Source organism: Salvelinus sp. IW2-2015, linkage group LG6.1, assembly GCF_002910315.2.
Source record: "Salvelinus sp. IW2-2015 linkage group LG6.1, ASM291031v2, whole genome shotgun sequence".
In the NCBI taxonomy this organism is placed as follows: domain Eukaryota; kingdom Metazoa; phylum Chordata; class Actinopteri; order Salmoniformes; family Salmonidae; genus Salvelinus; species Salvelinus sp. IW2-2015.
In genome coordinates this window covers 7,347,989-7,365,009 of record NC_036845.1, presented here as the reverse complement: position 1 = coordinate 7,365,009, position 17,021 = coordinate 7,347,989, and the positions used below count along the sequence as shown (strand labels likewise).

The following is a 17,021-nucleotide window of genomic DNA, read 5'->3' as shown; positions in this document are numbered from 1 at the left end:
AGAACAGCACTTGACGACTGGGGCTGAACATTTGAAGATGCTCAGAATATGTCGGCTTTTGCTCTCGGTCGGAGCCGCTCGACTATTGTCGGTAAACACCGGATTCGATTGCCCCAAGCAAGGCAATGATTGCTGGTTGTTTGTCTTTTTAACTGAAGAAATTTATCTTCCTTTAACAAAACGTTATAACAGCTGCATTGTGTAAAGGCTACTCAGCTGAGAGGTAGAAGTGAAGGCTGTGTCGAGGGATTTAGTTCAACCTCAATCGAGTATATCTATTATGTATTAAAACATCCCAAAGCCCAGACTATGCCTAAATGAAGTGACAGAACACAGTAAACATTCGTCCATTGACTGCCATTAATTGGCCTAAAAACACTTAATGAAATGGCAGGTAGCCAAAATATTATACAACATCTAAACATATGGCATAAAAAATTCCCACCCCCCAAAAATACAAACACAATTTAACAAATCACTCAGAGGTTCAGTACAAAAGGTTTATTGGTCAGTAAATAAAGACACATTTAACTCCTAGACATACAAAGATGTAGATGGATGAGCAGCATTAAAACAATGAGTTCAGTCCTTTCTCTAAGATTGATGACATGTCCCTTCAGCAATCACAGCTAGTGAAGACAGATATCTGGTATATTCAACATTATCCTCGTAAAATAGGCACTATTATATATATTTGTTATCTTTATACAAAGGCGAGAGGATGGCTATTAATCAGTATAGATAAAGGATCAGGAGAGGGAGGAAAGACAGGAAAAGAGGAAGAGACATAAAATAAATGACTGGGATAGGCAGTAAATTATCTTATTACTCCGTCTCTTCTCTCTATGTTAACTCATATTTATATATTTTTTTATGAACACAAATCTATTCAGAGCATTTCTCATCATGTATTCTCTCTCTACCCTCATAAACATAGGAATATATTTCCATCTCTTGGGTTTGTTTGTCTTCTTATCTGAGTGAATACATTCTCAACTATGTGGTCTAGTTGGTCATACAGGTGGATGTCTCCTCTCACCAGCCTTTTACGTCTGCGTCCCAAATAGCACTCTATTCCCTACATAGTGCAGGGCTCTTGTCAAAAGTAAGCAATAGGGTCCCATTTGGGATGCTGCCACTGTCTCTTGTACAGCCAAATCCTCATTCTCCCCTCTCTCAGGTGTCTAATGGTCTCCAGCCCCTCCAGGGGAGTAGTACTGTAGTTACCACTCCTCTGAGGCCTGGACCTGCTACTGTTCTCTATACAGGTGGAGGTGGGTGCTGCATGCTATGCCATCACACACACACACACACACACGGGTGCCATATGTCTGTGGTCTTCTCTGGAACTGTAATGCCTTCTCCCTGGCCCTGTAGACAGGGTCATATTCACCTAACGGTAGAAAACAGACTAAAACAGGGAGGGATTACCTGAACTTGTCCAATAAGAAACACTAGTGTTTGTTTTCTGTTGCATATGGTTTTGCTACAGTATGCACTAATGAATAACACCCAGGTGAGTTTGGTCTTTCTGTTACATTCTCTTCCTCCCCCTGGCCTGGCCTTTGGCTCCTGGCTGGGCCCTGGGTTTAGGGGCTGAGAGGACATGGGTTACCAGGTCCACTCTCTGCTGTAATATACCAGTTAGCAGGAACTCAGCACTGAGGARGGGGAGAGAAGCAGAGAGAGCAGGAGCACAGAGAGACCAGTCCTCCCCACACGATATCACTAGGGTCCGGGCCTGGGCCTTCTGAGTGGAGGGCATTGTGGAGAGGAAGCGAGCTCTGCTACAGACGATGATGTCCTTCATCTGGGCTGGCTCTGGCAACACTGACCTGGTCACATGGACCTCATAACCCTGAGAGAGGAGAGGGCATGCTCTTATTTGGTGTTTCATTTTCCCCTTTAAATTTACAAATCAGTGTGTTCACTAAGGCTAAGAAGCCAGTTTTATAAACAGGAAGTAAAAAGGAGATAAGATAATAGCCTGCTTGCTGTTCAGTCAGAACTGAGTTCATGGGAGAGCTGCCCATTGAACACAACCACAACATTAACAGTTAATGCAGCTTGCTTGTGATAAGGTCAGTTTTTAAAATTGTAATACATTGGCAAAAATGTCTAAAAACCTGTTTTGTCATTATGGGGTATTGTGTGTAGACTGAAATGATAATTTAAAAAAAAATCTATTTTAGAATAAGGCTTTAACATGTGTGGAATGTGGAATGTGGAATAGGTCATGGACTGAATACTTTCAGAATGCACCGTATGTATAGATCTACCTCGTACCCCTGCACATCCACTAGGGAATGGTAGTCCTTGTACAGCCAAGTTATTATTACTCATTATGTATCTATTATTACTTTTATTATTACATGTTTAACTATTTTCTTTCTCTCTGCTTTGTTGGGAAGGGTCCGTAAGTAAGCAGTTCAGTAGTCCACACCTGTTGTTTAGGAAGCATGTGACAAATAACATTTGATTTGATTATACAGAAACCCATATTCTCAGGACATGGCTTTAGTGTGTCGTGTGTTTTCAACAGTCTATGGTGTGTAGTCGTAGATAAAAGGAGGCCATTGGGAAGTGTGGATTGTTCACACACTGACAAACCCATCTAAATGATTCAGGAGAATGTATGTATGCAGAACAATTCCTGGGTTCCTGTGAGTCATTATTTGCCTAGCGCCTGCGCTCTCCTAGGGGTGTGTGTGTGTTGCCTATTTGAATAAACATGGATGGGAGGCACAGCGGGGAGCACACACACACACAGAGTTGGGACATTAACACACAAACATAAAGGGATGAATTGGACAGATGGAGGAGAGTGTGTGTGTGTACCTGTAGTAGAGGTTGGGTGCTGGCAGTCCTCAGTGATTCCTCCAGACAGAAGCTAAACTTGTTCTCCTGCTCTCTGTCCTTCACCAGGTACCTGTCAGTAGGTAGGAAACGACCCACCTTACCACACTGAGGGGGGGAGAGAGTGCAGAGAAAGAGGGGAAGGTTTTGAGGTTAAAACGAGGCTCTGACGCCAACCATGATCAGATAGTCATTATACTGAGAGAAAAATGTCTCAGAAGTTCTTGTACAAAATTGTCCCCAATTGTACAAAAGCACTTCCAGAAAGAACTCCAAACACCCCATTACACATAACAGTGATGTGCATTCTAATTTTACAATCTTCAGGTCCATCTTCACTTCCTGGTGGGGGGGTGGGGACTAACCTTATCCAGCCAATCGGTGGTGACGACGGGCACGCCGCGGGCCACAGCACACAGGAACTTGACGGTGCGTCGGACCCTGTCAGTCACCAGGTGGGTCATGTCAGCCACGCCCTTTGCCAGGCTGCCCCCCAGACGAGACACCACCTTCCCCCCCTCCTCATCCACCACTCCTGTAAACAACACCTGAGAGGAGGGGTCAAAGAGAGAATAACAGGAGGAGGGAGAGAAGGATAGAGAGTAAGAGGCAGAGGAAGGGAGGGCTTTCAAAACCCACATACACAACTGTGCATCAGAGAGATTTAATGCTCTAACACACAGACACTAAACACACACAGACACTAAACACACACAGACACTAAACACACACACAGACATGTCCATTACCTTACCTTGTAGGACTGCGTGTCGGCCCTAACTGAGCCCAGTGTCCCAGAGGAGGAGAAGGAGGACAGGGGAGAGGCAGAGGGGGAGCGAGGGGTCCTGGCTAGCGGTGATGATTCCACAGGGGCCCTACGCTTACCTCTGCCCTTACCTGTAGGGGTCTGGGGCACCTGAAGCAGAGAGGGGTAGGGGGTGGAAGGAGGAAGAGAGTGAGAGGGAGGAGAGAAAGAGAGGGGGAAGAGAGGAAAAAAGAGAGACAGAGAGAGAGAGAGTATCATTAGTCAGTAATACAGGGTGTATACAAATTGACAGTTACGCACATTGAACCACTTAATTCATTACTAGGGCTGTTATGCAAATATGTCAGTGTACTCCTAATGGACAGAGAGATGCCAGTGTACTCCCATGGCTGAGGGAGAGAAAGAGAAAGAGAGATAGATGCCTTGGGAGTCACTGAATGATGTTAATTGAAATCCATTACTCTAGTGGGAAAAGACTGAGTCAGTGTATGAAGAGAGTGGAGCTGGGTGTGGACAGAAATTGAGTGCATAGCTTTTCAAAGGCTTGTCTATCAGAAGGGAGCAGATGGAGAGAGAACATTACCACAGAATTAGAGTCCAAAACAGATTCCTCTTCTTTCTTTATCAGAACCGTCGACTGCCTGCCTCGGACTTTCCTCTGCACAGTACCAGSCMCTTCCATCTTCTCACTCTGTCCCTCCATACTCTCCTCCTCTGCTATCTTTTTCACATGTGCAGTGGAGGCTCTGCCCCTCTTTGCTGGAGTGGATGCAGGATTCTCCTCTTTCTCTCCTTCCTCCTCTGCTGTCCTGCATCTCCCTCCCCTCTGAACCTTAGCRTTCCTCCGGGGAACCTTGAACCCACTGTTCTCCTGCTCCTCTTCCAGCCCCCTCTTCCTCCCTTTCCCTCTCCCACCAGTTTTAGACTCCACTCCCTCTTCACTTGGAGTGTCCCCTCCTGCTGTTGTAGTGGTGGATTCAGGTGTGTTGTCTCTCTGTCCGCCTCGGCCCCGGCCTCTTCCATTCCCTCTAGGAGCGGGGGAGTCCTCTGTTACCTGGGCTGGAGTGGTTTCTTCATCTGCTACTACAGGGTCTGGCTCATTGGTTTTGMCTGTTTTCTTCTGCCCTCTAGTGGTACCACCACCCTCCTGAGAATCAGCCTTCTCATTAATCTCAGGGTGTGGACCATCATCCTCTACTTTCTGGCTTCTCCTGCCTCTGGCTGTGGGCTTGGGGGTTGGAGGCTGCTCACTCTGCCTGTTACTGGGAGAGACAGACTCTGTTCCAGTCTTCCTCATTCTGCCTCCTCCCCTCCCTTTGCTCTGAGAGCTCACGCTAGCCACGATACAGGTGGAGACTGAGTTGGTGGAGCTGTGGGAGTTGGTGGAGCTGGAGCGAGAGCGGGTTCTCCTGGCAACAAACTGTTCGCTGGAGAGAATGTCCTGCACTGTGACCTCCACAGCAGCAGGGGGAGCCACAACCGTCCCGACCAACGTCCTTCTCCTGGTGCTGTTGCGGGTGGGGTTGTCTGGACCAGGGGCTGGCTCTGTGGTGCTGGTGGTCTTCCTCCCCCCTCTCCCTCTGCTCCCCAGGGTGCCTATGCTGGATCTCTCAGAGCTGACAGAGTTGGAAGAGTTGGAGCGAGACCTAGTTATACTAGCTGGYACTGGTTCTGGTTGGCTGGACAGAATATCAAGTTCAGGTTGTGGTTCWGTTGTGGGTGGAACCGTGACGGTTCTCCTGGTGGTTGCTCTGCGGCCTCTCGTGGATGTTTTTGGCTCATTTTCGTCGTCTTTCTTTGCTTGTTTTTCTCCTTGTTCCTTCGCTTGTCGTTCTTTTATCTCCTTTTCTTTCTCCTCGGCTTCCCTCTTTTCTCTTTCCTTCTTCTCCCTCTCCAGTTTCTTTTTCAGGTTTCTCTCCTTCGTTTCCCTGTCTAATCGCTCCTTCTCTTCCTTTTTCTTCTTCAATAGTTCTCTCTCCTGTTTTCTCTTCTCTTCTCTTCCCCTTTTTTCTTTCTCCAATATCTCTTTACGCTCTTTCTCCAATCTTTGCTTTTCTGCTTGTTTTCCCTCTATTCTCTCTTTCTCCACCCTTTCTCTCTCCAATCGCTCAAGCGCTTCCCTTTCCCTGCTTTCTCGCTCCAATCGTTCTTGCTTCTCTTTTTCCTCCCTCTCCAGTCTTTTCCTCTCTTCTATTTCTTTCCTCTCCCTCTCTATTCTTTCTTTTTCTTCCTCTAATCTCTCCTCTTCTCTTTTTACCCTCTCGCACTCCAGTCTTTCTTGCTCTTCTCGTTCCTTCCTTTCCCTCTCAAGCCGCTCTCTTTCCTCCTGTTCCCTTTCCTCTCTCTCCATCCTTTCTGTTTCTRSTCTTTCCACWCTCTCCCTCTCTAATCMCTCATKTTGTTCTTTAAGTTCCTGRTCCATCCTRTCTCMSTCCTGTTGTTCCTTCYTAACCCTTTCTGATTCTACTTTTTCCTTCTGCAACCGTTCCTTCTCAGCCTGTTCTTGTCTTTCCTTCTCTATTTCCTCTTCCTCCTCTCTCCGTTCCTCCTCAAGTCTTTCTTTTTCTCCCTCTTTCTGTTGTTTCACACTCTTTCTTCCTCTCCTCCCTTGCTCAACCACCTCTGCCTCTTCTTCTTTCTCACTCTCTTCCTCCTCAGGCAACACCTCTCTCCTCCCTCCCGCGGTGTTCACAGCCTTCCCCTTCCCTCTTGTCTGTGTCTTTGGAGTCTCAGCACCCTCCTCTTCTTCCTCTCCTCCTCTAGCTCCTCTTCTTCCTCTACTGCTGACACCACTTGTCCCAGCCTCCGACTCTTTCCCCCGCCCTCTCTGAGCCCGTCCTTTATCTTTGGTGTCCTCCTCCTTCTCTTCCTCAGTGTCACAAGTACCCATAGGCTGAGTTTCAGCGGTGGAGATGTGMGAGCTGGTGAGGAACTCACTAGGTMGTGTCTCCTCCTCTTCTACTCTCCCTCTCRGGGACCTTSCCCTCCTTCTGGGTGATGGAGGTTTGAGTTCTTCCTCCTCATTATCATCATCATCCTCAGCAGCAGCAGCAGTAAACATGGGCTGGGTTTCAGCAGTGGAGAGGTAGGAGCCAACAGTCTGTGTCTCTTCCTCGTCTACTGTCTGTTTTTGGGGCCGTCTTCTTCTGGGCGAGTCTGGTTTGGCTTCTTCCTCATCATCACTCTCCTGGACCATGTCCAGAGTTTGAGCTGTGGAGAGGTATTGGTTGGTCAGCACCTCACCAGTCTGGGTCTCCTGCTCCTCTTCCTCCCTCTCCCTCGCTCCTCCAGATCTCCCTCTCCTTACTGGGGTCAGGGGCTTGGCCCCAACCAAATCTTCGTCCTCCTCACTGTCCTCTTCCTCATAGGCAGACTTGGGCAGGGTTTCAGTCGTAGCAACATTAGATGGGGTGGGGAACTCCAAGGGCTGCGTCTCCTCTTCATCTTCCTCCTCTGTGTCACTGCGAGGCTGGGCAGCATAAGCCTGTGTTGCCTCCACGGCAAAGTCCACCTGCCTGTTCCTCCCGAACACCGCAGACCTCTGGCCCAGGCCAGGCTCCTCGCTCCCCCCTCCAGATCCATAGGTCTGGGWGGCCTCCAGGTCAGAATCCCCATCTGGGAAGCTGAATGCCTGGGTGCTCTCTGAGGCCTGGTCCCTGGCCTGGAGGTGGCTGCTGTCTGACAGACCCAGCTGGAAGGAGCCTCGGCTGGGCTGCTCCTCCCGGTCCTCCCCCAAGGAAGGCTCCAGACCGTAGGGCTGCGTAGCATCCAGGGTTGGTTCCACTGGAAGGCTGCTCTGATGGCCCTGGTTCTGGGCCTCCAACACAAATGACTGGGTTTCGGCCACCACAAAGTCATCGTCCTCCTGGCTGTCTGATGCAGAGCAGGACAATGCTGCTGTAGGCCTCAGCACAGGAGGGAGAGCTGGGTCTAAGGAGGAAAGGTAGAGAGACAGGTTACAAATGAACACGCCAGTTTCCACTGGAAATGTATAATCTCTTGTCAAAGTCTATGGCTGTGTCCCAAATGGCACCCTACTCCCATTATAGTGCAGCACTTTTGACCAGAGCCCTATGGACCCTGGTCAAAGCCAGTACATTTCATAGGAATCAGGGTGTGATTTAAGATGCAAACCATACAATCCATGACTTACGTCTGAAGGGGTCAGAGGGACTGAGGAAGGCCTGAGTCTCCATCTCCTCCTGTACTGACGATGCCAAAGGGGTYGAGCACTTCTGATGAYGGCCAGGGGAACCCCCCAGGGGGAGCAGCCCGGGGCCAGCTGCCCCCTCTCTGAGCCGACCTCCAGTGTGTCCCTGGCCTGCCTCCCCTGGTCCATCCTGCTCCYTATCACTGTCCATCCTGAAGTCACTGGGCTCACTGAGGTCCGACTCCGGGACCATCCCTGCTGGGGGCCGACACCGGGGGGGTTTGGGCTCCAACCTCTCCTCCTCAGCATCTGTGTCAGCATCAGAGTCCTGAGACCTGAGAGCGATTGTCGTGGTAACAGCACCGGTTATCGTTGTTGTGGGTGATGGAAGCACGGCCTGTCGCYACGCTAACACCGCGTCCTCCGTTACCATGGCGACATTAGGAGGAGGAAGGTTCATGGTCTGTGTCGCTGTCAGACCTGATCTCCAGAGGAGCAGCAGCTGCAGGTCCTACACTGGTGGGTGGATTAAGGAGCTCCGCTGTTCTGCTGCTGGCCGGAGGYGCAAAAGGGTTGTCTTCTTCATCAGTATCACTGTCCAAAAGGATCTCCTGGTGACCAGCAATCCCTGTTCTGATCCCACTAGAATCTGATTCTGGAACTGTTTTGGAATGTATGTCTGTGTCCTCCTCTTCCACATCTGTGTCAGTGTCTAGGTGGAATTCTACGGGCGGCACTGCAGGGCCAGAACCGTCTGGTTTCTCAACCGGATCGGATACGAAGGAGGTAACATTGGTAGCACTGTCCGACACCTGTCTCTTATACACATCTAGATGTGTATAAGAGACAGGTCCTACACTGGTGGGTGGATTAAGGAGCTCCGCTGTTCTGCTGCTGGCCGGAGGAGCAAAAGGGTTGTCTTCTTCATCAGTATCACTGTCCAAAAGGATCTCCTGGTGACCAGCAATCCCTGTTCTGATCCCACTAGAATCTGATTCTGGAACTGTTTTGGAATGTGTGTCTGTGTCCTCCTCTTCCACATCTGTGTCAGTGTCTAGGTGGAATTCTACGGGCGGCACTGCAGGGCCAGAACCGTCTGGTTTCTCAACCGGATCGGATACGAAGGAGGTAACATTGGTAGCACTGTCCGACACAACAACATCATCATCATCCTCATCATCCACGTCTGTATCACTGTCCAGGTGTATCTCTGTTGGCTGCACCACTGGGACAGAATCTACTGGTTTCCTCTCCACATCGGCAGCAGTTAGCATTAACTTAGAGTCACCGTCCATAGTATCCCCTTCCTCCACATCGGTATCACTGTCCATGTGGATCTGGCCTGGGTCAGAGTCTGTAGTAGGAGGTTCTGTTGCGGCTGGTGGCTTAACAGCGTTTACAGGTGCAGACAGCCCCATCTCCTCCTCTCCCTCTACGTCTGTGTCACTGTCCATGTTAAACTTGACCTCTGTAGACACCATTGGTCCATCTCTCTCAGCTTGACTGACCTGGTTCACCACTGACACATCCTCCTTTCCTCTTGTCCTTTTGCCAGTTTCCTTCTCTCCTAGAGCCTCTTTCCCTTCCTTCCCCTCCTCCTCTTCTTCGCTGTCGTCCACTATCACTTGGGCTCTTCTTCTCCTGGGCTGCTGTCTCGGTCCATCCATGTCACTCTCCTCCTCACTGAAGCTCACTACTTTCTTGGGTCTGTTTTTAGCAGAGGAGGAGGGAGTGATGGGGCTCTCCTCCTCACTGTTAGACATACAAGGAAAGGTGACTTCACTTTGAATACAACGGAATACAAACACCCACTGTATTCTAATATATATTTATAGTTTAAAATATAATTCAATATTTAAGTTTTCAGTGATGATATCAGGTTACTGAAGTGTAAATGAATGGATGGATGGGAACTTTACCTCTCTGGAATGACTTTGTTTGTAGGACTGAGGAATGTAGAACAGGTGGGACTGGACATGTGGGAGTCAGAATCAGAGACTAACAGANAACTTTACCTCTCTGGAATGACTTTGTTTGTAGGACTGAGGAATGTAGAACAGGTGGGACTGGACATGTGGGAGTCAGAATCAGAGACTAACAGAGAAAGAGAGAGAACGAAAGAGAGAGAGAGGTGTAGAGAGAGAGGTAGAGAAAGAAAGGTAGAGAGATAGAATGGAAAGAAATAGATATTTACAAAACACTGCAACAAAGCTTGATCAGAGCACCATGTGTTGAGATTACAGCAAGTGAAATAATAAACATAATTTTACCAAAGTACTTTCCCCGTTTGTCTCTCCGTCCCTCTCGCTCTCCATCGGAGTCAGACTCAGGCACCAGTGTCCTCTCAGGCTGTGTGGGGGTTTGTTCAAACAACAGGGGTTTGGCCAGAGTTTGACCCTTTCCACCCAGCTCAGTCAACGACGGTACCCCCATCTCTCCATTAACTCCTCTACCCTCAGTCGGTCTCTCAGTCTTCGGTGTGCCAGTCTCTCGTCCCAGACCTTGGCCGCTAGGGCTTCCTCTGAGCTGGGCCTTCCTGTCTGGCCCTGACCTCCTTCCCTTTCCAGAGTGTGTGTTTGTCGGGTTCTGCATGTGCCCCTGTCCCCCCCTCTGGTCCACAGAGACATACTGGCAGGGGATGTCAGCTATTACCACACACTCTCCCTCGGTCAGTGCGTAGCGGACGTGAGGGGTCAGTTTGGTCCGGCCCTTCCTTGTCCCGTTCATGCTGCCCAGGTCCCACACTAAAGCCTCTGTCTCCATGGCGGCAACGTTGCCGTGATGACGGTTGCCACGAAACATTGAGATGGAGATGATGGTGTGTTGCTTGGATACGGAGCTGGCCACGAGGGGCAGGGAGCAGGAGTCTGGGTTTCGACCCAACACATTTTCTCCCTGGTAGAGAGGCAACTCTGAGAGAGAGAGGGAGGGAGGGGGGCAGTATCAATAAAATACTGCTTTTAGCAGCAAATATAAACATGTCATAAACTGACATAATTATTTCATGAAACACTTTGACAAATAAGTTTGTATATATTGTTTATTTATTTAACCTTTATTTAACTAGGCAAGTCAGTTAAGAACAAATTCTTCTTTACAATGATGGCCTATGAACAGTGGGTTAACTGCCTTGTTTCAGAGGCAGAACGATAGATTTTTACCTTGCCAGCTCGGGGATTCGATCCAGCAACCTTTCAGTTACTGGCCCAACGCTCTAACCACTAGACTACCTGCTGAATATCTCAAATCTTGTGTTGATGAAACAAAGTAAGAGGGAAAGCAATGCATGCTACAAAATGCCAGCAATGCGAGATGTTGTACAAGTCTAGGCATATTTGTAAAGGCTAAAAGATTATAGAAAGGATGGGGACATAACTGGGCTCTACTCACCAGTCTCTGTGATGTGTTTATTTTTTAACACCCTGAGTTTGGCCAGTGGCTCTCCTCGCTTCTCTCCATCATCCTCCTCCTCTGACTCTTCCAATATTGAGTCATCGATCAGCTGTGTTGCCTCCATTCACCCTTCAATCTAAAATTAGCCAAAGGGACAGAAAACATGGCAGCAAAACAGTAATTAGTTTGTCAGCTAAATTGTTTTATCGGGATGCACTGGCTAGCTATCGTTAGAATATAGTTAGCTAGCAAGCTAACTAGCTAAGTTAGCAGAACGTTTCTAAATGTGACTATCAATCACTTATTCAGTAAACAAGGCCACCAATTACCATAAAGAACACGTTTTACCTTCAAGCCAGCTAGGTGGGCAGATAACTTGCTAACGTTAGTGGATAAAGCAATTTGATCAGTAACATAAAAAAATGGTAATCGTGGTCATGGATTAACGTTTTGAATACAGCTCGAGACGTTAAAGTTAGTTACAAATTCAATCATTCAAAGGAACGTTCATGGTCTAACGTTAGCGAGTTAGCAATCTAGTCCACAGTCCAGTTCATGTCATGTTTCTGGACTGGAGTCTGGGACACGTCTGTACAAAATACAGGACAGCAAAGGTAATTGCTAAAGCAATCATCAAATGCCAGTGTATTAAAAATACTCGCGCAATGTCTCAATCATGTGTGCAACTGTTAATAGAACACATATTTTATGGATATTCACTTTTTCTTTAAAACAGCACACTTACCGTGCATGCCTTTAGAACGATGAAAAACATTGTGCATTTCCGGTAGAATATCTGCCCGCCTTCGGTGGGTGGGTCTARAATATCATTGATCGAAACGGCTGTCAGTTATGCTCTGATTTGTGATGATTGGGTAAAAGAACATCGATCATTATTATCAAGGACTTGATTGGACATGAAAGGTATGACTTGAGTATTTCTTGGCGCTACGAGTGACTCGAGATTTCACGGAAGGACCAACGGAATGGTCTAAAATCTCCGCCTACCCTGGGCACCCGGCCATGCAATACGAATTCTATWTTTTTTTTTACCGCGCTGGATAGACAAAGGGGCGTGCATCTCCACTGAAGCGCCTTTTCCTCTTTCGGAGCGATCTAATGACATTTTACTTTTATTATAGGAATAGGAGTGAATCTTCCCATTATTATTCGGATAGTTTGGGATCCGGTATCATTTGCATCCGTGTTTACACAGCCATTTACCCTCTAGTGTCTGTTCTCTGTCTCTTTTATGAACGTGTAGTATTTGAATGCATTACACTGTGTACGCATTTCCCAACTCATTAATGTTCCCTTGTGTTGTTTCCTTTTATATTATAACAATTGAATGGGAAGAGTAAGAGCATACCATTCTTAAATATACATTTTCTGGCTATTGCACCAATACTAATATAGGCCTATTCTATTGTGTTCATGAATATTCATAGTTTTGTTCCATTTTGAGGCAGTTCAAGCCTTATTGCTGCACTTAATCTTATCCAGATGCTACTCTGTTGTCATAGCGGGAATAGCGCTGCTTTGGGCCTGTAATATGTTTTCATAATGTAAGAATATGTTCATTCACATGCTGTGAGTTTAATGTTATTCCAATGATATAACTAACTTTCCTCCTCTCAGGCCCATGATGATGGTATCAGCCTCCCTAGTGTATCAAACTTTGTGACTCAAAGCACTCACAGTACTCAACAAAAAACACATATCTTTCTATCTCAGATTTCACATTGTGGATGGAATGATAACTTGTAACATCTGTCAGTCAAACAGTATGCCTATTGTTACAGGACAAATGAGGACAAGACAAGAGATGAACATTCGTTCATTTATTTGCAGTCACAAGGGGTGTATCTACATTACTATAATATTTTCCATCAGATAAAAAAAAATGCTCAACATTGGTTTTAGGACCCCTTTAACTTTTTCTTGCTTCTAAGTTACTTTGAGGTTGTTTTTTTCCTATGTGGTTTCACAGCTTCATTTGGCCCTTCGAATACAATCTTCATTTTCAAAGCTCTGTCTTTAAGCGTCATCGTCTTCAGCCTCCTCCTCGAACTCTCCCTCTTCCTCAGCGGTGGCGTCCTGGTACTGCTGGTACTCCGACACCAGGTCGTTCATGTTGCTCTCTGCCTCAGTGAACTCCATCTCGTCCATGCCCTCTCCAGTATACCAGTGCAAGAAGGCCTTGCGGCGGAACATGGCGGTGAACTGCTCAGAGATACGCTTGAACAGCTCCTGGATGGCTGTGCTGTTGCCGATGAAGGTGACAGACATCTTGAGGCCGCGGGGTGGGATGTCGCAGACAGCYGTCTTCACGTTGTTGGGGATCCATTCCACGAAGTAGCTGCTGTTCTTGTTCTGGATATTAAGCATCTGCTCGTCCACCTCCTTCATGGACATTTGGCCRCGGAACACTGCGGCCACAGTAAGGTAGCGGCCYTGACGAGGGTCGCAGGCYGCCATCATGTTTTTTGCGTCYAACACCTGRTGGGTAAGCTCGGGCACGGTGAGGGCACGGTACTGCTGGCTGCCCCTGCTGGTGAGGGGGGCGAAGCCGGGCATGAAGAAGTGCAGACGGGGGAAGGGCACCATGTTGACGGCCAATTTGCGGAGGTCAGCGTTGAGCTGGCCAGGGAAGCGCAGGCAGGTGGTGACGCCGCTCATGGTGGCTGACACCAGGTGGTTGAGGTCACCGTAGGTTGGCGTAGTCAGTTTGAGCGTGCGGAAGCAGATGTCATAAAGGGCCTCGTTGTCAATGCAGAACGTCTCGTCTGTGTTCTCCACAAGCTGGTGAACGGAGAGGGTGGCGTTGTATGGCTCCACCACTGTGTCTGATACCTGGAAAGAAACAAAGAGAGAGAGAGATTAAAGTACTTTATATTATCCGCCTCATCAAGTACATTTGTATTGAAGCATTTCAACAACAAAAAATACTCAATATACACTACGGTTCAAACGTTTGGGGCCATTTAGACATTTCCTTGTTTTTGAAAMAAAAGCACATTTTTTGTCCATTCAAATAATATAAAATTGATCAGAAATACAGTGTAGACATTGTTAATGTTGTAAATGACTGTTGTAGCTGGAAACAGCTGATATTTTATGGAATATCTACGTAGGTGTACAGAGGCCCATTATCAGCAACCATCACATCTGTGTTCCAATGGTACGTTGTTTTAGCTAATCCAAGTTTATCATTTTAAAAGGCAAATTGATCATTAGAAAACCCTTTTGCAATTATGTTAGCACAGCTGAAAACTGTTGTGCTGATTACAGAAGCAATAAAACTGGCCTTCTTTAGACTAGTTATGTATCTGGAGCATCAGCATTTGTGGGTTCGATTACAGGCTCAAAATGGCCAGAAACAAAGCACTTTCTTCTGAAACTCGTCAATCCATTCCTGTTCTGAAAAATTAAGGCTATTCCATGCGAGAAATTTTCAAGAAACTGAAGATCTGGTACAGCGCTGTGTACTGCTCCCTTCACAGAACAGCGCAAACTGGCTCTAACCAGAATAGAAAGAGGAGTGGGAGGCCCCGGTGCACAACTGAGCAAGAGAACAAGTACATTAGAGTGTCTAGTTTGAGAAACAGACACCTCACAAGTCCTCAACTGGCAGCTTCATTAAATAGTACCCGCAAAACAGCAGTCTCGGCTGACATGACAGTACCTGTCACGACTTCCACCGAAGGTGGCTCCTCTCCCTGTTCGGGCGGTGCTCGGCGGTCGTCGTTGCCGGCCTACTAGCTGCCACCGATCCATTTTTCCTTTTCGTTTGTTTCTGTCTGTATTGTTTACACCTGTGTCTTATTAGTTGATTTCGGTGGGTATATTTACCTCCGCTGCCTGCTAGTCTTTGTGCGGGATTGTTTTCTGTGGTTACGTTGTTTGGGGTGCGTGTCTGCACCATGGGGTTTTCTTTTCTCACGGCAGTTGTGCCGTTTGCTATGAGTTTAGGAGTAGAGGTTTCTCCTCCGTGTGTAGCGTTTWTTTCCCTGTGTGTGTGGCAACCTCGTTGTTTCAGTCCCATGTTGTTGTTGAGTTGGGACTGCTCAATAAACTATTTTGCCACTGGGACTTCCTGATTCCTGCACCTCCCTCCTTTAGGAGGCACGTAACAGTACCTTTGGTGAGGGCACCACGCTGAAGGTGTTCATGATGCGGTCAGGGTACTCCTCTCTGATCTTGCTGATGAGCAGGGTGCCCATACCCGACCCCGTGCCTCCACCCAGGGAGTGGGTGAGCTGGAATCCCTGCAGGCAGTCACAGTTTTCTGCCTCCTTCCTCACTACATCCAGGACAGAGTCCACCAGCTCTGCTCCCTCTGTGTAGTGGCCCTTTGCCCAGTTGTTACCAGCACCGCTCTGGCCTGAAGGAAGGGGAGAAGGGAAGAATAGGAAGGAGAAGACATTTAACTTGTATTGTATATGAAACAAATCTAGTAATGATAATCAATAGCAACCATTAAATACAAAACAGGTTGTATGTCCACCTACCAAACACAAAGTTGTCTGGCCTGAAGATCTGTCCAAAGGGTCCGGACCTCACAGAGTCCATGGTGCCAGGCTCAAGGTCCACAAGGATGGCCCTAGGCACATATTTACCACCTCCATGAGAGACAGAGACAGAGGGGAGGAGGGAAAAGACATCAGGTGAATACTGTAGGAAACCATTACCAAAACAACTCTCCACCAGCATAGCCATATAGACTGGGTTAAATATGCTACATATTAAAATGTGTCAGGATCATGGCAATAGATTTAGGGGTGTTGTACCTGTTGCCTCGTTGTAGTAGACACTGATTCTGTCCAACTGCAGATCGCTGTCTCCATGGTAGGTGCCTGTGGGGTCGATCCCGTGCTCATCGCTGATCACCTCCCAGAACTACAGACACAAAATTGATGACAGCACATCAGTTTCCTGGGCATTTTGTACATATGCCACACGTTCTATAGAGAGAGAGGAATACATAGCAAACAAAGACTGAAGCATGAGCCGAAATGTCTGAAATCACTGTGTCACGCCATGTCTCCTGTTGTGGAGTATGATGAAAACAACAGCAAATTCTGGCTCACTAAACCAAATGTAACCCGTGCTTGGGATAAATAAGTGCAAGAGGTCTTTTTCCAAGACGTCCATTAGATTATGTTCACCTAATATTCAAAAATTACATAATGCTATAGAGACCTCTGATTATTCATTGTTAATCATACTTATTTTTATGATTTCTCCATGACTTTAACCAAATGTTCATGACTATTATTATAGCCTACATGAAGAAGTAAGCATTATTGACACTGGAAGGCTGTCTAATCCCATGTAGGGCTACATCTCCTGCTGTTGTTGCCCTTGATCAAGGCTCTTAACCCCCACAAAGTAGACTGCACTGGTTTTACATGTCAACATGTGTTCAACCCTCCATCTGGGGACCTCCTGGGTGTGAAGGCTTGGCTTTTGATCCAGCCCTGAAACACCCAGTCTGCCTATCAAGGTCCTGATGAGCAGCTGATGTTTAGGCTACACTGTGGTTAGACCAAGGCTGAATAAAAGCCTGCAGTAACTGAATGATGGATGGCAAGCTTGATATAAAATATTTCACATTACAACCATATACTTTTGTCTTTATTAAATTATTATGTTTGGTTCCACTTTTCTGGGCTCTGTATTTACTTAACAAATAAGGAATACTCAAAATGTGCACTTATAAATCCTAACAATTTGAATCAAAATACAGCTGTAACAGAAGTCAAAGATCAAACATTAAACATACAACGGATGTCTCTCCTGAGTTCTGCAAAATAGGAAAAGTCCAAGTTGCTTTTAAATATGCTTGCAGTCAAA

At 47.1% G+C, this 17,021-nt stretch overlaps 2 protein-coding genes across 5 annotated transcripts in view; both read right to left on the bottom strand.

Annotated features, from left to right (window-relative positions):
- Positions 1-486: 486 nt before the first annotated feature.
- Positions 487-11,975, bottom strand: mdc1 (mediator of DNA damage checkpoint 1). The gene is made up of 11 exons (XM_070443800.1): positions 11,911-11,975; positions 11,163-11,301; positions 10,043-10,684; positions 9,788-9,866; positions 8,368-9,524; positions 7,776-8,252; positions 4,206-7,552; positions 3,611-3,772; positions 3,222-3,404; positions 2,839-2,964; positions 487-1,858 (listed from the first exon to the last, which is right to left on the bottom strand). Exons 2-11 carry the CDS (start codon positions 11,287-11,289, stop codon positions 1,535-1,537), a joined length of 6,624 nt encoding a protein of 2,207 aa, XP_070299901.1. The 5' UTR covers positions 11,290-11,301; positions 11,911-11,975; the 3' UTR covers positions 487-1,534.
- A 1,016-nt stretch (positions 11,976-12,991) lies between these two features.
- The window catches only part of LOC111964961 (tubulin beta chain), a 21,706-nt gene continuing 17,676 nt past the window's right edge, over positions 12,992-17,021 (bottom strand). Inside the window, exons 2-5 of one of the 4 annotated variants that reach the window (XM_023988857.3) lie at positions 15,956-16,064; positions 15,677-15,787; positions 15,305-15,549; positions 12,992-14,018 (exon numbers count right to left, since the gene is read on the bottom strand). In XM_023988857.3, the coding sequence (XP_023844625.1) occupies positions 13,203-14,018; positions 15,305-15,549; positions 15,677-15,787; positions 15,956-16,064 (1,281 nt within the window). In that variant the 3' untranslated portion in view covers positions 12,992-13,202. Of the gene's footprint in view, positions 14,019-15,304; positions 15,550-15,676; positions 15,788-15,955; positions 16,065-17,021 lie in introns of those variants that run through there. The other 3 variants (XM_024147138.2, XM_070443932.1, XM_023988858.3) reach the window with 3 other exon arrangements.